Genomic DNA, 22223 nt, shown 5'->3' on the forward strand with positions numbered 1-22223 from the left:
TTCGAAACTAGCCTGAGCAACATGGTGAAACCCCATCTCTACCAAAAACTATAAAAATTAGCCAGGCATGGTGGCATGTGCCTATGGTCCCAGCTACTCAAGAGGGTAAGGTGAAAGAGTTGCTTGAACCTGGGAGGGTGAAGTTGCAGAGCCAAGATCATGCCATTGCACTTCAGCCTGGGTGAGAATAAGACCCAGTCTCAAAAAAAAAAAAAAAAAAAAAAAAAGAAATGAAGTTCTGAAACAGGATGCAACACAGAGAAACCCCTTGAAAACACTATGCTGAATGAACTAAGCCAGACAGAAAGTAACACAGATTACATGTTTCCACACATATTTATGTTCCCAGAATAGGCATATTCAAAGAAACAGAAAATAGAATTGAGGTTACCAGCAGCAGGGAGAAGGGGGAAATGAAGAGTTATTGTTTAATAGGTACACAGTTTGTTTGGAATAATGAAACAGTTCTGGAAATACACAGTGGTGATGGTTACACGACACCACGAATGTACTCAATGCCACTGAATTGTACACTTAAAAATGGTTAAAATTGGCCGGGCGCGGTGGCTCAAGCCTGTAATCCCAGCACTTTGGGAGGCCGAGATGGGCGGATCACGAGGTCAGGAGATCGAGACCATCCTGGCTAACACGGTGAAACCCCGTCTCTACTAAGAAATACAAAAAATAGCCGGGCGAGGTGGCGGGCGCCTGTAGTCCCAGCTACTCGGGAGGCTGAGGCCGGAGAATGGCGTGAACCCGGGAGGCGGAGCTTGCAGTGAGCTGAGATCTGGCCACTGCACTCCAGCCTGGGCTACAGAGCGAGACTCCGTCTCAAAAAAAAAAAACAAAAAAAAACAAAAAAAACAAAAAAAACAAAAAAAATGGTTAAAATTGTAAATTTCATGTTATGGTTATTTCACCACAATAAAAAAGGCAACTTCAACTCTACTGACATAAAAAGTATGAATGATATGTTTGTTTCATTTATTTTTTGAGACGGAGTCTCACTCTGTCACCCAGGCTGGAGTACAGAGGCACAATCTCGGCTCACTGCAACCTCTGCCTCCCAGGTTCAAGCAATTCTCCTGCCTCAGCCTCCCGAGTAGCTGGGATTACAGGCGCCCACCACCACACCCAGCTAATTTTTGTATTTTTAGTAGAGACAGGGTTTCACCATGTTGGCCAGGATGAAGAAGTCTTGGACTCCCGACCTCAAGTGATCCACCCACCTTGGCCTCTCAAAATGCTGGGATTACAGGCGTGAGCCACCACACCTGGCCGATGTTTTTAAATTTACAATATGTAAAAATGTTAAAATATGTGGTATTATCTTCAGTGTGAATTTTCTGATATTGAGGAAATAGCAAAAGTGAAGATCCTAGGTGCTGCAATGACAAGCATTGCAGTATTTTCTTTTTAAAATGCTCTCCAGTATGTCTCAAAGAAAACTTTCCTAAATCAGCAGCAATGAATTATTTTTCTAAGTGGGGGAGATTACAGGAGCTTCTTTTTGCTCACTTTTCTCTCTCAATTTCTCTAAAATGAACATGCACTGCATTTGATTTAAGAAAAGAGGTTTGTTTAATGAGAAATGTCCTTTCACCCTATGAAAACATCGTGTGGATAATAAATAAAGGGCAGAGTCAGGTGCCGGGGGCGCATGCAGGAAGTGCTCAGCTGGACTCTGCCCTCAGACACTTCTCCACTGTTACACGGAGAAGTCCTCCCGGAGGTGAATCCGCTGATGCTGACACATGTTGGAACTGTGCCGGAAGGCCTTCCCACACTCACTGCACTTGTAGGGCTTCTCCCCGGTGTGGATCCTCCGGTGCTGAATCAAGTAAGTGCTCTGGCTGAAGGCTTTCTTGCAATCACTGCATTTGTAGGGTTTCTCTCCGTGGTGCAACCTCTGGTGGTGAATGAGTCTGGAACTGTTGTGGAAGGCCTTCCCACACTCGCTGCACTTGTAGGGCTTTTCTCCCGTGTGAATTCTCTGATGCTGGATGAGGTGTGTGCTCTGGCTGAAAACTTTGCCACAGTCATTGCATTCATAGGGCTTCTCTCCAGTGTGGCTTCTCTGATGTTCCACAAGTTTGGTTTTTTGAATGAAAGCTTTCTCACATTCATTACATTTATAGGGTTTCTCTCCAGTGTGAATTCTCTGATGTTGGATAAGGTTAGAACTTTGGGTAAAGCCCTTGCCACATTCCTTGCACTCAAATGGCTTCTCTCCAGTGTGAGTCCGACGATGGCGGATAAGGATTGAGCCATCACTGAAGGCTTTTCCACAGTCATTACATTTATAGGGTTTCTCTCCAGTGTGGATCCTCTGGTGATAAATAAGGGAAGAGTAGGCGCTAAAGTGTTTCCCACACTCACCACACTTGTAGGGTTTCTCCCCAGTGTGAATCCTCTGGTGCTTCATGAGGTTGGGCCTCCGGGTGAATGTCTTACCACACTCGTCACACCGGTAGGGAATCTCTCCTGAGTGCATCCTTCGGTGGTTGATGAACTCGCAGCTCTGGCTGAAGGCTTTCCCACACTCATCACATTTGTAGGGCTTCTCTTCACTGTGAAGCCGCTGATGCTTGACAAGGTTGGCACTGTACCTGAATGTTTTCCCACAGTAACTGCAATAATGCAATTTTTTCCCAGTAGGAATTTTCTGATCTTCTTTAACAACTAAGTTTGCACTCAAGATTTCCCCAGAGTCACGAACTGTCTTTGTTTTTTTTGACCTGTGTATGCGCTTATGGTTGTTGAGATACGATCTCTGTTCAAAACTTTGCTCGCATATATCACATTTGTGAGGGCTCTGATCGGGAACAGGTCGTGACACCAACCTGAGGCTTCCCCCAGACCCCCTGCTGCTCTCCCCGTTGGTCAGTGTGACTGCCCTGGGGCCTCTCTGCTCCAGCTTTTCCAGGCTCCCCTCTGCCTTCCTGATGTGGTCACAGGCTTCTACCGGCTCAGATCGCCGGGGAAAAATCCCCCTCAGCTGGCCTGGTTCTTCCTTACCAAATGTCTCCCGTGAAGTCAACTCCTTGTACTCAGTTCTGGTCCCAAGAGCTGAAACAAAAAACAGAACATCTAAGGGTCACCGGCTCTGACTCTGGAAGGCAGGCATGAGATGCTGCTGGCCACCTGTGGTGTACTGACTTGATCATCTCCAAAGTCACAACAGCCTTGCAAAGATGAGAGTCTGGAGCTCAGAGGCTTATGCAGCTCACCTAGGGCCGCAGTCATGTAGCCCTTCACTCACTCACTCCTTCCTTGATTTGACACTCACACAACAAACTTCTCCTGGGTGGCCACTCCCCAAGAATGGGGAGTGACAAGTACCCAAGTGGGGTCCTGCCACATGGCCCCTCAGAGACTGATACCAGCAGCCACACTCAGGATTGATTAGTCCTGGCCCCTACTTGCCAGCTGAGTCACCTGAGGCAACAACTCACCTACCTTTCTGAGCCTTGATTTCTCCATCTGTGGCCACATGGCACTCATGAGAACAAAATAGAGTAATACAACAGACTGACCATGAAGAACTCAGCCCACTGCCCAGCACAGCGAATTCCAGGTGCAAGCATCTCATGACTGCCACTTTGATTACTGCTCCCTTCCTAGTCCTAAGGGGTCTATCCTTCCACCCCTTGCCTGGCTCTGCACCGCATACAAACAGGTGATGAACACCAATATCGGCCAAGATGTGCAGCAGACAGTGCTCACATACTGCTACAGGAGCCTGTGCTGGAGCTGCTGCTGTGGGGGACGGTTTGGCAACCTTATCTAAAGCTGCTCTATGAACATGCTGACTCAGCGCTCTGCTCGCAGGTACACACGCACCAGAAATGTATTCCGGGCACTGGAGAGATCCATGCACAAGAGCGTCCACAGCAGTCCTGTACAACCCCAAACCTGGACAACTGAATGTCCTCCATAAGTAGAAGGGAACATAAATTGTGGTATGTTCATACAATAGAACAATGGCAACCAAACAGACCACACTGCTGCTCCAAGAAACACAAGCAGCTCTCACAATGTTCAGCAAAAGATGCCCTGTGTGCGTCTAGATAGAAAAATCCAAAGGAGGAAGCGGCCTCCTGTGACAGGAGTCAGAAAGAAGACCCCTGTGGGGAGCAGTGGGAAATGACAGAGGAGAGCCAGGGAGCTCCTGGGGAGCTGAAACAGTCTGTATTTTAATCTGAAGGATGATTTTTCATAAAAATTCACTGAGTTGTAAACTTAGGGTTTGTCCTATTTCTACAGATATTTACATTCAAATAAGCAAATTTACAAAATAAGAAGTCCTTTGAGCCAGCAGTTCCTTCCTAGGATATCATCAGACACATGCAAAAAGGTGACCAGCAGAGCTATCCAATCTTTTGGCCTGCACTTCCAGTGAAGACATGACTGAGACTCACGCGCACAGAAATGGAAACACATTCCGTGTCTGCACGGCAGAACGCACTATCATTCCTGTTAAGAGGCAGTGTCAGCCAGGCATGTGGCTCACGCCTGTAATCCCAGCACTTTGGGTGGCCAAGGCAGGTGGATCACAAGGTCAGGAACTTGAGACCAGCCTGGCCAATATGGTGAAACCCCATCTCTACTAAAAATACAAAAACTAGCCAGGCGTGGTGGCGTGTACCTGTAGTCCCAGCTACTCGGGAGGCTGAGGCAGAAGAATTGCTTAAACCCAGGAGGCAGAGGTGGCAGTGAGCCGAGATCGCACCACTGCACTCCAGCTTGGGCAACAGAGCAAGACTCTGTCTCAAAAAAAAAAAAAGAATGGTTCGCACCTGCAATCCCAGCACTTTGGGGGGCCAAGGTGGGAGGATCACTGGAGCCCAGGGGTTCAAGACCAGCCTGGGCAAAACAGTGAAATGCTGTCTCTACTAAAAATACATACATTAGCCAAGCGTGGTAGCAGGCACCTATAGTCCCAGCTACTCAGGAGGCTGAGGCAGGAGAATCACTTGAAACTGGGAGGTGGAGGCTGCAGTGAGCCGAGATTGCGCCACTGCACTCCAGCCTGGGCGACAGAGCAAGACTCTGTCTCAAAAAAAAAAAAAAAAAAAAAAAGGCAGTGTCTGGGCCAGGTGCAATGGCAGTGGCTCACACCTGTAATCCCAGCACTTTGGAAGGCCAAGGTGAGAGGATCGCTTGAGCCCAGGAGTTCAAGACCAGTCTGGGCAACACAGTGAAACCTCGTCTGTAAAAAAATCAAAACTTAGTGTGAGTGGCACATGACATGCCTGTGGTCCCAGTTACTCGGGAGGCTGAGATGGGAGGATCGCTTGAGGTCAAGGCTGCAGTGAGCCATGATCATACCACTGCACTCCAGCCTGGGTGATAGAGGGCGACCCTGTCTCCAAAAAAAAAAAAAAAAAAGGCTGTGTCCATACATAACAGTGGAAAGGCCAGTGCTAGAAAAGGAATACCCCACAACACAACTGTGTCTGGGCAGTGAGATTCAGGGGGATGTGTACTCTCTCACTTTTCCGTAGTGTATTAATTTAGAAGAGAGGGGAATTAAGTGATAGTCTCCATCACTAGGCCCTCATTGTCTGGCATAAGCTCTGGAGGGCAGGGTTCTGTGGGGTTCTGCAGACCCTAACCTCCCCTTACAGCACCCATGGTCTGCACCTACTCACTCCCCTCTACACAGGACCTTGCCTGGACTGTCCATTCCTGTTTTCCACAGAAATGCTGTCCCGGAGAGATTCTGCTCAATAATCTCCCCGCCAAGGTGCCCAGACTGAGAGAGGTGACCTGGGCTTCAGCAAAGGCCACCGTCAGGCCTCCTGTGCTGGCCCCAATGCATCTTCCCCGCAGACTCCTGATTCATTAAACAGACACGCTGGACCCTAACAAACGCTCATTCGGTGACTTGAGTTGGGGAGCAGACCCCCTCACGCACCTGGGCTGTTGACTTTCAGGTGCTCTCTCCCAGAGGTGCCCTGAACATCCAGGACCCAGGGCTCATCCCCTCGCTCCAACTGCGAGATCACTCCAGGCTTGGGGCCTGCAGGTCCTACTCCTGGGAAGGAGACAGGGACTGGGGTTGGTACCAAGGACACAGGGCAGCACCTAGTGCTGTCTCACCCTGGGGCAGCAGGGTAAGGGAGGCACAAGCAGAGGGGGTGATGGAAGCCTGGACACCCTCTGGAGGGCACTGAGATTGGGCTGGGGCAGTCCTGAGCGTAAGGGAACAAGAGCTCAGGGGTTCCCTCCACTAGGAGGTGCGCAACTCCACCCCCGACCCCGGTCCCCCCATCCCACCAGGGAGGGGTCTGCCTGGGACCTGGAGCGAGAGGGAAGGGAAGGGCTGACTCAGGAAGGTCCCAGCACTGCCCCTCCCCTCATCTTCTCAGATCAGGTGCCTACCTGAGATAAAGGTCATCACCTACCTCTGTGCCCAGGGGGTGAGGCCCCCAGCCCAGCCTCTGCTGAGCCCTTAGCACCCAGGGCTGTTCCCAGAGCTGAGTCCTAGTGAGGGCCTTACCCAGTGAGACTAGGTTCCCGTAGGTCTCCAGCATCACGTCCCTGTAGAGGCCCCTCTGAGCAGGGCCCAGGCGGCCCCATTCCTCCCGAGAGAGGAACACAGCCACATCCTCGAAAGTCACCTCGGTCTGGAATGACAGCGACTGCTATAGCCCAGGTGTGGTCCAGAGTGGGCTGGCAGGGGCAGGGAGGCAGCAGAAGCATGCTAAAGGCACCAGCACAGTGGGTGGCTGCATGGGGGTCCCAGGGTCACCCCTACCATCATGTCAGCACCCCAAACCAGAGACACCTGACAGTGTTTGCCAAGGAAAGCCCTGGGTAAAGATTTCACTCCTCCCAGGAGGACAGATACTCACCTGGGGTGGGGCAGACAGGAACAAGGCCGCCATTGTCTAAGGGCTGGGCTTTCTGAGGGCGGGGCACAGGGGCTGCTCACTCAGGTGCTGAGGGAAGAGAACAGAACAAGTGGAGGCCCAGTCTGGCCCCTTCTTCCACAGCTCAGGCTACTTGGTGCTGCCATAAACAGTCCTGCCTGCCTCACTGGTCCACCCCCACCCATCCCCATGGGGGTACTGCTAACTGGCCTCCCAGACTCGTAAACAAGTTCTCCATTATCTCAGGTAGCAGAGCATATTACATATGCATCAAAGAAAATGCTAAACCATCACAGCCACGCTTGATGCACCACTACCTTTCTACCCCCACATCCTCATGTCCTCACCTTTCTACCCTCACATATGCACGTCCTCACCATCTGCTTTTTTGTTTGATCACCATTAAATAGTGTGGGCTCCCAGAGCTCGGGGCCTTCTCAGCCTCCATACTAGCACTGGCCCCCTGGGCCCACCTTATGTACTCTTAACCTGTCTTTTCTCCTTTGACTCCGCCAGACTTCACAGCCCCCACAGCCTGGTGTTGGGTCTGATCACCCCAACAATCACACCCGGTTAATTTTTGTATTTTTTTGTAGAGATGGGGTTTCGCCATGTTGCCCAGGCTGGTCTTGAACTCTTGAGCTCAAACAATCTTCTTGTCTCGGCCTCCCAAAGTGCTGGGATTACAGGAGTGCACCAAAGTGCCCAGCCTCCAGTCTCACCTCTACTGCCTGCTGCCCTTGGGCTGTCTATCCCCCTCCTCCTCTCTGGCATGCTAAGCTCTCTCATTCAGGAGGAAAACAACAATACTCATTCATTTTACATGGAAGAATGAAGACAAAATGTTAAGGGCTAAGGAAGAAAATTAAAAATGATAGAAGGGGCCAGGCTCGGTGACTCACATCTATAATCCTAGCGCTTTAGGAAGCTGAGGCGGGAGGATAGCTTGAGCCCAGGAATTTGAGACAAGCCTGGGCAACGTAGGGAGACCTCAATGCTACCAAAGAAAAGAAAAAATTAGCTGGCTGTGATGGCACACACTTGTAGTCCCAGCTACTTGGGAGGCTGAGGTGGGAGGATCACTTGGGCCCAGGAAGTAGAGGCTGCAGTGAGCTGTGATCACACCACTGCACTCCAGCCTGGGCGACAAAGCAAAATCCTGTCTCAAAATAAATAAGTAAAATAAGGTTGACTCACTTACCAGAAGCATGAGACTCTTGGATTAGGTACACATGATGCAACTATTTGGCCTAAAATAAAATAACACAGAAAGGCTAAATATCAGTAAATATTAGATCAAACACTAGTTAAAATAAAGCTGTGGTAGCTACATACCTTTTCTGTATCTTTAAAGCTTTTTATTGAAGTATATTTATATTATAAAAGTTGACAAATCCTGAGTACACAGTTCAGTGGATCATCACCAACTGCACAAGCCCATGGAACCAGCACCACAGTCAAGAAAGAACAGGACAGGCCATGCACGGTGGCTCATGCCTGGAATCCCAGCACTCTGGGAGGCTGGGGCAGGCAGATCACCTGAGGCCAGGAGTTGGAGACCAGCCTGGCCAACATGGTGAAATCTCGTCTCTACTAAAATACAAAAATTAGCTGGGCGCAGTGGCAGGCACCTGTAATCCCAGCTACTCAGGAGGCTGAGGCAGAAGAATCGCTTGAACCTGGGAGGTGGAGGTTGCAGTGAGCCGAGATCGCGCCACTGCACTCCAGCCTGGAGGACAAGAGCAAGACTTCGTCTCCAAAAAAAGAAAAAAGAAAAGAAAGCAAAAATCACTAATAGGAATTTTAAAAAATGCATATTACTAAAAGTCCACCAAAAAGCTTTAATAATTACAAACAGGTGTTGATCTATCAAAGAGGAACTGGTAAATCCTCCTCTGGAATGAGTTTTTTTTTTTTTAAGACGGAGTCTCGCTCTGTTGCCCAGGCTAGAGTACGGTGGCGTGATCTCGGCTCACTGCAAGCTCTGCCTCCCGGGTTCACACCATTCTCCTGCCTCAGCCTCCCGAGTAGCTGGGACCACAGGTGTGTTTAATTTTTTTTTATTTTTAGTAGAGACGGGGTTTCACCGTGTTAGCCAGGATGGTCTCGATCTCCTGACCTCGTGATCCGCCTGTCTCGGCCTCCCAGAGTGCTGGGATTACAGGCGTGAGCCACCGTGCCCAGTAAAGATTTTTAACATACTTCCCTCAGAAACAAGTGGGTCAAGTAAAGAATCTCATGCTTAAAGCATAGAGAACACACTTTTTTTTCAACATACTGAACATTACCAAGAAAAGAGCAACAGAGAAAGTTTCAACAAATCCCAAAGGAATATATCATTGGCAAAATAATTCCTACCCATATTGTTGTTATATTAGAACTATACGATGAAAAGTTACCCTCTCGGCCGGGCGCGGTGGCTCAAGCCTGTAATCCCAGCACTTTGGGAGGCCGAGACGGGCGGATCACGAGGTCAGGAGATCGAGACCATCCTGGCTAACACGGTGAAACCCCGTCTCTACTAAAAATACAAGAAAATTAGCCGGGCGAGGTGGTGGGCGCCTGTAGTCCCAGCTACTTGGGAGGCTGAGGCAGGAGAATGGCGTGAACCCGGGGGGGCGGAGCTTGCAGTGAGCCGAGATCGCGCCACTGCACTCCAGCCTGGGGCACAGAGCAAGACTCCGTCTCAAAAAAAAAAAAAAAAAAAAAAAAAAAAGAAAAGTTACCCTCTCTCCAGAAGAATACAGAAATGGAAACTAAAGTGGAAACAGAACCAAGCCTACCTAAAGAAAACTGCACATCCTTAATAGACTCATTTTAACAGGAAAGACTAAAATAAATAATCTAAGTATTCAGCAAGAAATCAAATGCAGGCTGTGGCTCATGCCTATAATCCCAGCAATTTGGGAGGCCGAAGCAGGTGGATCACTTGAGGTCCGGAGTTCGAGACCAGCCTGGCCAACATGGTGAAACCCCATCTCTACTGAAAAATACAGAACTTGGGGCTGGGTGCAGTGGCTCACGCCTGTAATCCCAGCACTTTGGGAGGCTGAGGCGGGCGGATCACAAGGTCAAGAGATCGAGACCACCCTGGCCAACTTGGTGAAACCCTGTCTCTACTAAAAATACAAAAACTAGCCGGGCATGGTGGCAGGCACCTATAATCCCAGCTACTCAGTAGGCTGATGCAGGAGAATCTCTGGAAACTGGGAGGCAGAGGTTGCAGTGAGCCGAGATCGTACCACTGCACTCCAGCCCGGCCACAGAGCGAAACTTCCACTCAAAAATAAATAAATAAATAAATACAAAACTTAGCCGGAAATGGTGGTGTGAACCTGTAATCCCAGCAACTTGGGAGGCTGGGGCAGGAGGATCACTTGAATCCAAGAGGTGGAGGTTGCAGTGAGTTGAGATTACATCACTGCACTTTCCAGTCTAGATGACAGAGTGAGACTCTGTCCAAAAATAAAACAAAAACAAAAAAAATGAAAATAAAAGAAATCAGATGCAGAATAAGAAAGTAACTCAAGGAGGGCTGGGCGCCATGGCTCACGCCTGTAATCCCAGCACTTTGGGAAGCTGAGGCAGGCGGATCGTGAGGTCAGGAGTTTCAGACCAGTCTGACCAACACAGTGAAACCCCGTCTCTACTAAAAATACAAAAAATTAGCTGGGCGTGGTGGTGTGCGCCTGTAATCCCAGCTACTTGGGAGGCTGAGGCAGGAGAATTGTGTGAACTCAGGTGGCGGAGGTAGCAGTGAGCCGAGATTGAGCCCAGTTCAAAAAAAAAAAAGAAAGAAAGAAAGAAAGAAATTCAAGGAAAGAACATGAAAGAAAACAAAACACAATTTAAAGAAACAGAAAGCAATCTCTATGGTCATTCTTTGAAAATGCTAATAAAGCCGGGCGCGGTGGCTCAAGCCTGTAATCCCAGCACTTTGGGAGGCCGAGGCGGGTGGATCACGAGGTCAGGAGATCGAGACTATCCTGGCTAACATGGTGAAACCCCGTCTCTACTAAAAATACAAAAAATTAGCCGGGCACGGTGGCGGGCGCCTGTAGTCCCAGCTACTTGGGAGGCTGAGGCGGGAGAATGGCGTGAACCCGGGAGGCGGAGCTTGCAGTGAGCCGAGATCACGCCACTGCACTCCAGCCTGGGAGACACAGCGAGACTCCGTCTCAAAAAAAAAAAAAAAAAAAAAAGAAAATGCTAATAAAGTACACAAACACCTGGCAAATCCAATAAAGGGAACAAAAAAAGATGGAAAAGGGGCTGTGCACAGTTGCTCATGCCTGTAATCTCAGCACTTTGGAAGGCCAGGGTGAGTGGATCTCTTGAGCCCAGGAGTTCAAGACCAGCCTGTGCAACATGGCAAAACCCCTCTCTACAAAAAATACAAAAATTAGCCAGGCATGGTGGCATGTGCTTGTAGTCCCAGCTACTTGGGAGGCTGAGGTGGGAGGATCGCTTGAGCCCAGGAGGCAGAAACTGCAGTGAGTCGAGATCATACCACTGCACTCCAGCTGGGGTGACAGAGCCAGAGTCAGAGCCAGGGCCTATCTCAAAAAAAAAAAAAGAAAATAGATGGAAAAGTAGAAAAGGAAATACTACCAAGAACAAAAAAGGAAAGAGTGTATATTTAGGGCAGTTTGAATCTATGCTCCTAGGTTAAAAAAAATAGTAATAATTTCAAATAGATTAAAAAAAAAAAAAAAAAAGAGCAAAAAGCCAGGTATGGTTGGTTGGCTCATGCCTGTAATCTCCATACTTTGGAAAGCCAAAACGGGAAGATCGCTTGAGCCCAGGAGTTCAAGCTCAGCCTGGGCAATATACTGAGACCCCATCCCTACAAAAAATTTAAAAAATTAGCAGGGCTTGGTGGCACATGCCTGTAGTCCCAGCTACTCGGGAGGCTGAGGTGAGAGGATCACTTGACCCCGGGAGGCATAGCAATAGTTCTCAGAGTGTGGCTCAGGGACCCTGGGGTTTCATGCATTCAAGTTTGTGTTCACAATACTAAGAGGACACATTAGAAGCATGTGCAGTAGAGTCAGTGACCAGAGAGGGATGTTCTCTCCCAGAGCCCGCTGCTATTCAACATCCTAGCCAACGCAGTAAGTCACAGAAAAAAGAAATGTAAGCTACAAGGATCAGAAGAAAAAAGACAAACTCGTCATTCTTTGAGAATGATAAAAACAATCTACATAGAAAATCCAAGAGTATCAATCCACTGTTGGGATGACAAGAGTTCAACAGCATTGCCACAAACAAGGTCAATACAGAATAATTAATACCACTCCTATTCGTCAGCAATCAGCAACCGAAAACTGACCATTCACAATAGCTACAAAAACTACGCAGTACATTAAGTCTTAAAAAAAGATATGTATGTAATGGACAACATTATAAAACTTTATTGAAGTACCTTAGAAAGGTTTATACAGAAACAGACCATGTTTCTAAATAGGAGGGCTCAATAATATAAAGATATCAATTCTCCCCAAGTTAAATTTATTCTGTGCAATTACAGTAAACATTTCAACAGGACATGATATCTGACAGAAATGACTCCAAATATCACATGAAATAGTAACGATCTAAGATTAGCCAAGGCAGTGTGGCTGGGCACAGTGGCTCACGCCTGTAATCCCAGCACTTTGGGAGGCTGAGGCGGGCACATCACAAGGTCAGGAGATCGAGACCATCCTGGCTGACATGGTGAAATCCCGTCTCTACTAAAAACACAAAAAAATTAGCCAGGTGTGGTAGCATGCACCTGTAGTCCCAGCTACTCCGGAGGCTGAGGCAGGAGAATGGCGTGAACCCTGAAGGCGGAGCTTGCAGTGAGCCGAGATCACACCACTGCACTCCAGCCTGGGAGACAGAGCAAGACTCTGTTTCGGAAAAAAAAAAAAAGATTACCTAAGGCAATACCAAAAAAATAACTGAAGGAGACAACGGTGTGCCCTACTACATATTGAGACTTAGGCTATGGTAATGGAAAGTGAAGTTTAAGTATAGGAAAAAAGATAATGGAAGACATCTATGCATATGTTAATATACCTGCAATATCAATGGCAATGAAAAAGGACAATAAATGGTATTGGCACAACTGGTTTTCCATTGGAAAAGAAAATTAGTTCCCTGCCTTCTATGGTACACAAATATTTCGGGCAGGTTAAAGACTTAAACATTAAAAAAAAAAAAAAAAAAGGCTGGGTGTGCTGGCTCACGCCTGTAATCCCAGCACTTTGGGAGGCTGAGGTGCGTGGATCACGAGGTCAGGAGTTCAAGACCAGCCTAGCCAAGATGGTAAAACCCTGTCTCTACTAAAAATACAAAAATTAGCCAGGTGTGGTGGCGCGCGCCTGCAATCCCAGCTACTCGGGAGGCTGAGGCAGAAGAATCACTTGAACCAGGGAGGTGGAGGTTGCAGTGAGCCAAGACCATGCCACTGCACTCCAGCCTGGGTGATCGAGCAAGACTCTGTCTCAAAAAAATACATAAAAATGTAAATAAGTAAATAAATAATAAAAGCCTACAAAGAAAACGATTGTTTGATTCCATTAAAAAGGAAAAAAGGCCAGGCATGGTGACTCACACCTGTAATCTCAGTGCTTTGGGAGGCGGAGGTGGGCAGATTGCTTGAGCTCAGGAGTAGGAAACCAGCCTGGGTAACATGGTGAAACCGCAGCTCTACAAAAACTAGCTGACGTGGTGGTGTGAGCCTGTGGTCCCAGGCAAAACCTCAGGTGGCTGAGGTAGAAGGATCGCTTTAGAGTGGGAGATGGAGGCTGCAGTGAGCCAAGATTATGTCACTACACTCCAGCCCCAGCAAGACCCTGCCTCAAAAAAAAAAAAAGAAAAAGGATTTTGTACAACACACCACAAAATTAAAAGGCAAGCAGACAAGCTAGAGAATGAAAGATATTTGCAAACATGTAACAAAGCATAAATATACAGAACATATTTAAAAAATTTTTTAATAAGAAAAATGTCACAATTTTGAACAAATGAACACAGGATAGGACCTGGCAAACCCTGTAGTCCCAGGGGCTACTCAGCAGGCTGAGGCAGGAGGATCACCTGAACCTGGGAGTTCTGGGCTGCAGTGTGCTATGCCAACTGGGTGTCCCCACTAGGTTCGGCATCAATATGGTGACATCGGGGAGCAGGGGACCACCATGTTGCCTAAGGAGGGGTGAACCAGCTCAGGTGGGAAACAGGGCAGGTCAAAACTCCCGTGCTGATCAGTAGTGGGATCACGCCTATGAGTGGCCACTGAACTCCAGCCTGGGCAACACAGTGAGAACCCCCATCTCTAATTTTTTAATTAAAAAAAAAAAAAAAGTAAAGTAAAACCAGACTCTCCCCATAGATTGGGGAAATACAAAATACTTCATAAAATCAAATGTTGAGGACACCGTAAACTGGTACAGTGACTCTAGAAATACACCTGGCCCTACTTGGTAGAACTGAAACCCTGCAAAACTCTCTGTGGGGAAACCTAACTCAAAGTATGTACTCTCACTGCACTCCAGCCTGGGCCACAGAGCCAGACTCCGTCTCAAAAAAAAAAAAAAAAAAAAAAAAAAGTATGTACTCTATGGAGACTTGCTAAGGCACACAAGAAAAACACAAGAATGTTACCATGTGCCTGTGTAGAAGAAGAAAAAACTTCAGCATCTATCGGCAAAGTCACAGTGGTGAAAAGTAACGTCAAGGAGATAGAGCAGTTATAAGGCTGAGAAAAACTGTCAGCTATAGAATATCCACAGTATAATACATACGTAGATTTTTTTTTTGAGACGGAGTCTTGCTCCATCGCCCGGGCTGGAGTGCAGTGGCACGATCTCAGCTCACTGCAACCTCTGCCTCTCCAGTTCACGCCATTCTCCTGCCTCAGCCTCCCGAGTAGCTGGGACTACAGGCGCCCGCCTCCTCGCCCGGTTAATTTTTTTGTATTTTTTAGTAGAGACGGGGTTTCACCGTTAGCCAGGATGGTCTCGATCTCCGGACCTCGTGATCCGCCCGCCTCCGTCTCCCAAAGTGCTGGGGCTGCAGGCATGAGCCACCGCACTCGGACATACATATGTAGATTTTTAAGAGACAAAAACAATATTAGGTATGTAGAGATACAAGAAAACGAGACTGGGCGCAGTGGCTCACGCCTGTAATCCCAGCACTTTGGGGGGCTGGGGCGGGCGGATCACTTGAAGTCAGGAGTTCGAGACCAGCCTGGCCAACATGGTTAAACCCCATCTCTACTAAAAACACAAAAATTAGCCGGGCGTGGTGGCGAGCGCCTGTAATCCCAGCTACTCTGGAGGCTGAGACAGGAGAATCGCTTGAACCCGGGAGACGGAGGTTGCATTGAGCCGAGATCGCGCCATTGCACTCCAGACTGGGCGACAGAGCGAGGCTCCGTCTCAGAAAAAGGAAGAGAAAGGAAAGAAAGAAAAGAAGGAAAAGAAAGAAAAAAGAAAAAGGGGAACAAAAACCTGGCTGCGGGGAGAAGCGCTAGAAGCGAGGAGGGTGGGGTGGAGGGAAGGCACCAGCAGAGGGAGCAGCATGGAGGAGCGCGGACGCTAAATGCAGGAGGGGCGGCATCCGCAGAGGGCTGGGAGGACCGAGAGACGCACGACCCCGCCCCTGAAAAGCTGACAGGAGAGGGGCGTGGGAGGGAGCCGGGATGAGGCCTCGGGCCGCTGGGACCTCGGGGTCTGGAGCGCATCGGGACGCAGAAGCCGCCCTGTGCGGCAGGAGTCCAGGGGGCCCCGCGTGGGGCAAGGGAGCTGTGAGGGGCTCGAGGGCGGAAGGAGCCCCATGAGGAGCGACCCCGGGGCTGGGAGAGGGCGGCGAGGCGCGTCCGTACTCAAGGCCTCGTCCCGGGTCCCTGGAACAGGAAGTGCCGCTGATGGCGGGACGGACCCAGGCCCGGAGCACCGCAAGACAATCGGGCACGGGCGCAGCGCGCAGGGAAGGGTCTGCGCCCCACGCGCCCGCCCCCGCCGGGCTCACACTCACCTCAGCGCCGCGGAGCAGCACAGCAGCCCAACCTCGCCCGTTCGGCCCTCCCGCCCAGCCAATCGGAGCCGATCCGGAAATGACGTCAGCCAACTGTCCGGGTCCGAGGTGCCGTCGGGGCCGCTCTGGGAAGCTGGGACGCCGCGTCTCGGCTGCCCACCTCCCTGGCTCGCAGTAAGGCTCCGGGGACCTGCGAATGGCCAAGCCGTAAAGCAGAACGCTGCCACCGGGTGGCAGTCCGAAGCCACGGCCCGGAGGCCTCAGAACTGGGGCGATGGTCAGAGTCGAAAACATATTAGTCTTTCCCTTTTTCTGATAAATTCTCTGCCCAATGAGCCACGAAAGGTGCCACAAACAAGAAAGAACTAGGTCCTTTCCTTTACAGAGAAACGGGAACCGCACCCTTCCTTGGGGCTAAGAGAGGATGCTTACTGGCCAAAGAAGCCTGTCTTGGGTTTAACCCATGGCCCCTCATCCCTGACTCCTGTAATTGGAGCCCAGTGTCCACTCTGGAGAAAAGGTTTTCGGGTGCCTGAGCTGCTTCTGGAGCAACTTTCCCTGACGGCCGGTCCTTCGGCCAAGCCCTGCATCCACTTTGCCCAGAAGGGAGCAGAAAAGCAGTGACCGCTTATGGCCAAGCTAAGCATCTAGTGCTTTCCCAAGACCCTCTTTCTAAATGCCCCTCCATCCTTCAGGAGGAAACACCGCCCTTCTGGATTCTTTCTCGACCAATCATCTAGGACCCTGGGACCAGCCTTGCGAATGACAGTGTATCTAAACCAGGTCCCCTAGCTACTGGCGGGGGGTGGGGGTCAGGGCTGGAGTGGGAGGACCACATGAGGCCAGGGGCTTGAGAACAGCCTGGCAATAGCGAGAGCCTGTCTAAAATAAACAGGCCCTGCTGGGTCACTGCCTAGGTGTGGTGGGCGCCCAAAGACAGGTGGAGCCATGCCAGCAGGATGAGGAAAGCAAGATCATGAAATGGGGGGTAAGGTTCACTCTAGAAACACCGTGGACCATGACAGTCAGGGGCCACCGTGCAGCCACTTAAGAATTGTCATCCCGGAGTGACCATGGAAGCCTAACGTGACCTATTCTCACCTGCCAGGCGCTCTCCAAGTCTATAGGCAGAGCACACCGTGCCTCATTCTGCCTGCTGTAGTTCCACAGGAGTGTTGTTAGGGGCAATGATCTGCAGCTGCTCCATTTGCTGGTGGAACTTCCTTGTGTGAAAGCGCTGATAGGATGCTGTCCTGCGATCTCCTCATCGTGGTTAAGGGACAAGATGCCATGGGCTATGGCCAAACAGGAAGCCCCTCCACCTGCCTTGTGACGGCAACTAGCTTACTTGCCCTCCCATTGCAGAGGGGCAGTTCCCTGACACTTCCAACCTGATTCCACTCACAATCACCACCCTCAGCCTCACTTGTCACTACCAAAGCTAAAGAGAAGGAAGGTATCTGCCCCTGCCAGTAGGGAAAGGCCATGTGCTCAGAATAAGGTAATCAATGCAGCTTTGGGGACTGTTCCTGGTTAGTTTCTCAGTGTATGGGCTCTGGGTGGATGGGTGAAGGGACTCTTGAGTGCTCTGGGATCCCCATACACGCACTGCATACATTCACCCCTTTGTTCAGCAATACCAGCAGTGACCTAGGACCCCACACTCAATCACCACCTCAACCTCACCTGTCACTATCAGGCTAGAAAATGAGGTAAGGCATGAGGCTCCACCCACAGGAAAAAGCACCCAGAACCCTCCAGTCAGTGACTACTCTCCACCATGGTAGGGTGGGAATGCATACAGGGTGCTCCCAGTCATCTGCAGAACAGAATGGTAAAGGCCAGGCTAGGAATAACTTCCTGGCTGTAGACAGGGTGTCTGTCCCACGTTCCTCCAGGCCCATCCCAAGTTCTCAGTGCAAGACAGACACCTGCAAGCCCGGTATCCCTGGCAGTGACTTTACAAAAACACACTGACGGCCGGGCGCGGTCGCTCAAGCCTGTAATCCCAGCACTTTGGGAGGCCGAGACGGGCGGATCACGAGGTCAGGAGATCGAGACCATCCTGGCGAACATGGTGAAACCCCGTCTCTACTAAAAAATACAAAAAACTAGCCGGGCGAGTGGCGGGCGCCTGTAGTCCCAGCTACTCGGGAGGCTGAGGCAGGAGAATGGCGTAAACCCGGGAGGCGGAGCTTGCAGTGAGCTGAGATCCGGCCACTGCACTCCAGCCTGGGTGACAGAGCGAGACTCCGTCTCAAAAAAAAAAAAAAAAAAACACTGACATCAGCAGGACTGTACCCAGTATGGAGGGGAAGGATGTAGCCATAAGACCGTGGGCAAAGGAACGCCTCAGGTGCTGAGCAAGTTAGCAGTGAGCTGGCAGAGTGAGGGTATGGTCCAGAACACCAGGCTCATGATTGTGTCCTGTTTCCTGTTCCTCAGTTTCGTCATACGTGAAATGAGTGCTTACATCCAAGCACTGCAAGCCATGGTACTGAGTCACCCACCTAAGTGTCTTGGTCCCCTCTGTGGGGAAGCAAGGGTCTTGCCCAGGGTACCTGCACCTCACTTCTAGTTGTAGACTTTTCCTTCAAGCTTCCACCACTCATTGGTGGTCTACTCCAGTAGTCTACCTTCCTCCCAGTACCAACCAGGGGGATCCCACAGAAATCCTCCCAGCAGGGACCCCTCCCTTTGAAACTATGGGGGTGGGCACAGCCTGGTGGCATAAAGACAAACTTTATTGAGGCTCTCAGCACTAGTTCTCTTTCTCCTGCACAGTCTTGGTTCCCCGGAGACGTCCAGTCCGGCGGGCAGCAATGAGACCCACTTTACGGCCAGCAGGGGCATCTCTGCGGATGGTAGAGGGCTTGCCGATGTGCTGGTGGTTGCCACCTCCGAAAGGATGCTCCACAGGCTGTAGGCAGAGGAAGATGGCTTTAGAATGCGGGTGAGCCCACCTCCTTCAGGAGGGTTGGAGCAAGATCAACAGTCCTGTGACTACAAACCACCACCCACTGCTCCTCCCACTGCAGATGTCCCTCCTGCAGGGCCACCTGTGGATGGGACTTGCCTACTCGTGTGGCCATGGTACCTTGAATACCCAATCCTGCATTTCTGCGTTACTTACATTCATGGCCACACCCCGTACTCGTGGCCAGCAGTTCCTCTTTGCCTTATATTTGTGGTAGGCCCGGCCGGCCTTCAAGATGGGTTTGTCAATTCGGCCACCTCCAGCCACCACACCTGTAAGGGAGAGATCAGGTACCTCAGGGAACCTCTAGTCGTTCAGAGCACCCCCACCTCCTCCCCTCAATCTCCTGTCATGCACCTTCACAATACTACATCCAACTACCCAGCAAAAAGCCCACTCGCCTCCACCCTAGAGAGCCCCTTGCACCCTGTGAGCCGACATCCAGTTTCTTCAATCCACACTGGGCAGTCAAGCCAAGGCCCTCACCTCCATCACCCAGAATGCTGGCTGAGCTCCAAGCGCAGGGAAGCAACCCCCTCACCATGTTTGAGACATCCAACATGTCACTCAACCTGACACAGGACACTTGATTCAGCCTGCCCCATCTCAGCGTTGCTTATTCCAGGAATACAACCTCAGGGCCTCCCCTGTGGGAGGCTGAGTTTGTAACAAGTATTCCAAGATGTTCCCAACAGCACAGCGAGTTAACCGACTCAAATCCTCCTTCACTCACTCAGTAGGTGATTTTGAGAAAGTCACAAATCTCTCCCTGCCTCATCTGAAAAGGCTGTTAACCAACTGTATGCAAGTACAGCAATCAGGAAGCCCAGACTAGAATTCAAGTCCCAAGTGACTTAATCCCAATCTCATTTAACGCCACAATAGCAGTAAGGCAGGTACTATTGTGTTCATTTTACAGTGACGAAAACTGAGACTACACAATAACCTCAAACTTACAAAACCCAAATTTTGAAACAACAGGTAATTCCAGGAACCAAGTCTAGCCACTGGCTGTCCGCCGGCGCTCACAGCCTGTTCACCCAACAGCCCTCAGCATTCAACTGCTGCCTGGTACTCACCAACCACAGCTCTGTTAGCTGAGGAGATAACCTTCTTGGAGCCGGAGGGCAGCTTCACACGGGTCTTCTTGGTCTCAGGGTTGTGGGAGATAACGGTGGCATAGTTCCCTGATGCCCGGGCCAGCTTGCCACGGTCTCCAGGCTTCTCCTCCAGGCAGCACACGATCGTACCCTCAGGCATGGTGCCCACAGGGAGCACATTGCCAATGTTGAGCTGGGCTGCAAGGGGAAGCAGCATCAGGCCGTCAGCGCGGTAAGAGGCAATGCGACCCCACTCGCTCTAAGCAGCCCGTGAAGTTGCGAGCACAGCATTCAACATCCAGCCTCCCGGTGCAGCTCTCTGAGTACCCACCGGTGCCCACCGTAGCCACCGGCCTGGCCACGCGGTGGCCCACCCCAACTTTCTGCCTGCGAGGTTCTCACACCGGTTTAAGACGTTAACTCCCCAGACAACACCCAGACCTCTCCCCACCCCGACCTTCCTTCCCCGCCGCGATGCTAACCCTTCTTGCCGCAATACACAAACTGTCCCGTGTGAATGCCCTCGGCGGCAATGAACAGCTCCGTCCGCTTCTTAAACCGGTACGGATCCCGGAAGACCACCTTGGCGAGCGGCGCGCCGCGGCCCGGGTCGTGGATGATGTCCTGCGGGCAGGGGCGGCGTTAGTGCGGCGTTCCGGCCGGGAGTCCCGTCCCCTCCCGCCCCGCCCTGGCCAGCGTTCCGCACCTTCACGATGCCCTTGATGTAGCCGTGCCGCTCGGCGAAATCCACAGCGCGCAGGCGCGCAGCGCCCTTACGGTGCTTCACGTGCGCGCGAAACACAGACCCGGCGCCCTTCCTCTGTCCACGGATCACACGGCCCATGGCGACGGGTCCTGGGGGCGACTCACGGTTAGCGCGTCCGGGCGGCCCAGGCACCCCCGCCAGCCCGGCTTTCCGGGACCCCGCCTCCAAGGCCGCCGCGCCCACCACCCCCTACCCTCTCCGCGGGCGTCCGCACCGCCATCCTCTCAGGAGGGCCGGCCCGCGTCTCAGCGCGCCTCAACGAGGAGGATGGCGGCGGATACTGCCCATGCCGCAGCGCCGCATGCACGACCTACCAGCTCACTAGCGCGGCCGAAAGAGGAAACGCGGTGTCCGCGAGCCGCCTTATCTTCCGGGGCGGGGCCCAGGGCCGCGACACCTTCCGGGCGCGCCACGGCCAGTCCAGCGCGGTGCACGCCGGGGCTTGTAGTCTCCAGTGGCCGCCGGCCCTGCCTACTTTTCCGCCGCTGGGGCCCCCGCGCAGGCGCACCGGGAGACGCGGCGCGCGAGGTCCTGCTGGCGCGGGCTCTGAAGGAGCGAGAGAGTGCTGGGCTTTCACCGGGGTCTCCGGGAGGGCAAGTGTTCTCTGAGTGGCCGAGGAGGCGCCGAGTGGTTGAGTGAACTGTGCAGGGCGTCACAGATCGACCCACTCCGGGCCACGGGGTCTGGGGCTCCCGGCTTTGCCTGGTGAGGGGCTTCCGTATAGGCGGAGGGGTTCTCGCTGATGCAGAGCAGGAGATGGGCAGGGGAGACGCGTGTACCCCCTCGTGGAACGTCGTGGTTTGCAGGTGGCAGATGACCGTCTCCCTGATGGACGGGCGCTGCTGGACGCGGGGACCTTGTCCACTGTAGGTCCTTGGAGAGGTCGGGCGTCGAGGAGAGGAGCCCGGGGATCTTTGCCGAGGGTGAGGGCCGGCCGGCCCAGGAAGTGGGGAGGGCCAAGCTGGAGGGTCCCGGGGCGAAGAAGGAGGAGCGGGGATGGGCTGGGTCACATGCTGCGGGGAGAACGAATAATAGGAGACGGGACCGTACCCTGACCAAATTCTGTGCGGGAGAGGTGGGTGGGGAAGGAGCAAGAAATGGAAACTGGGAGGGGCAGTGGGGGCCTGAGCTGGAAAGAGTCAGCCCGACTGGGGGTGTCCAGCGGCACATGCTGGGGTGAGGGGCTTCGCGAAATCGGGTCCCTAAGGGGTGGGACCCCGAGGCCGGGGGCGGCGGGTGGTGGGGAAGAGGTTTTTCAGGAGAGAGCCCCTGGCTGAGTGAGCACTGTCGAGCACAGGCGAGGCCGTGGATGAGGAGGCAGCAAGGAGGTGAAGGCAGGGGTCCCAGTGGGTGGGAGAGGCTTGCAGTCAGGACTGGGAGGTGGGGTATTTCCTAGACCCTGCAGGGGCTCTGGCAGGGTTGACATCGTGAGAAAGAGACAGGAGAGGGTGGAAGGGGTGTCCTGTGGCCGCTGC

The 22223-nt window shown here is 51.8% G+C and overlaps 2 protein-coding genes across 7 annotated transcripts; both read right to left on the reverse strand.

The window, feature by feature from the left end:
- Positions 1–1557: 1557 nt before the first annotated feature.
- On the reverse strand, positions 1558–15972 carry ZNF34 (zinc finger protein 34). Of its 4 annotated transcripts, none has more exons than XM_025393179.1 (6): positions 15906–15952; positions 8076–8128; positions 6861–6947; positions 6506–6632; positions 5921–6040; positions 1558–3069 (listed from the first exon to the last, which is right to left on the reverse strand). In XM_025393179.1, the coding sequence occupies exons 3-6, from the start codon at positions 6891–6893 to the stop codon at positions 1709–1711; spliced, it is 1641 nt and encodes a 546-aa protein (XP_025248964.1). In that variant the 5' UTR covers positions 6894–6947; positions 8076–8128; positions 15906–15952; the 3' UTR covers positions 1558–1708. The 4 variants fall into 4 exon arrangements, with proteins under 4 accessions (XP_025248964.1, XP_025248963.1, XP_025248966.1 ...); XM_025393178.1 differs by having other exon boundaries at positions 8080–8128; positions 15906–15931; XM_025393181.1 differs by lacking the exon at positions 5921–6040 and having other exon boundaries at positions 8080–8128; positions 15906–15972.
- Positions 15973–18629: 2657 nt separating this feature from the next.
- RPL8 (ribosomal protein L8) lies at positions 18630–21145 on the reverse strand. Of its 3 annotated transcripts, none has more exons than XM_025393185.1 (6): positions 21063–21145; positions 20689–20837; positions 20465–20606; positions 19962–20180; positions 19039–19154; positions 18630–18825 (listed from the first exon to the last, which is right to left on the reverse strand). In XM_025393185.1, exons 2-6 carry the CDS (start codon positions 20824–20826, stop codon positions 18667–18669), a joined length of 774 nt encoding a protein of 257 aa, XP_025248970.1. In that variant the 5' UTR covers positions 20827–20837; positions 21063–21145; the 3' UTR covers positions 18630–18666. The 3 variants fall into 3 exon arrangements, with proteins under 3 accessions (XP_025248970.1, XP_025248971.1, XP_025248972.1); XM_025393186.1 differs by having other exon boundaries at positions 20942–21081; XM_025393187.1 differs by having other exon boundaries at positions 20689–21081.
- Positions 21146–22223: the final 1078 nt, after the last annotated feature.

This window comes from Theropithecus gelada, chromosome 8 (assembly GCF_003255815.1).
Source record: "Theropithecus gelada isolate Dixy chromosome 8, Tgel_1.0, whole genome shotgun sequence".
In the NCBI taxonomy this organism is placed as follows: domain Eukaryota; kingdom Metazoa; phylum Chordata; class Mammalia; order Primates; family Cercopithecidae; genus Theropithecus; species Theropithecus gelada.

What these genes read in the sequence shown, in the direction of transcription:
- ZNF34 (XM_025393179.1), bottom strand. Translation starts at nt 6,893, where the DNA reads ATGGCGGCCTTGTTCCTGTCTGCCCCACCCCAG. An exon ending in TCCTGTCTGCCCCACCCCAG is followed by an intron (nt 6,633 to 6,860) that starts GTGAGTATCTGT and finishes CTGTCATTCCAG; the next exon opens with ACCGAGGTGACTTTCGAGGA. An exon ending in CCTGAAAGTCAACAGCCCAG is followed by an intron (nt 3,070 to 5,920) that starts GTGCGTGAGGGG and finishes TTTTTGTTTCAG; the next exon opens with CTCTTGGGACCAGAACTGAG.
- RPL8 (XM_025393185.1), bottom strand. Translation starts at nt 20,826, where the DNA reads ATGGGCCGTGTGATCCGTGGACAGAGGAAGGGCGCCGGGTCTGTGTTT. An exon ending in TGTGTATTGCGGCAAGAAGG is followed by an intron (nt 20,181 to 20,464) that starts GTTAGCATCGCG and finishes TTCCCCTTGCAG; the next exon opens with CCCAGCTCAACATTGGCAAT. An exon ending in TACGGGGTGTGGCCATGAAT is followed by an intron (nt 18,826 to 19,038) that starts GTAAGTAACGCA and finishes CTCTGCCTACAG; the next exon opens with CCTGTGGAGCATCCTTTCGG.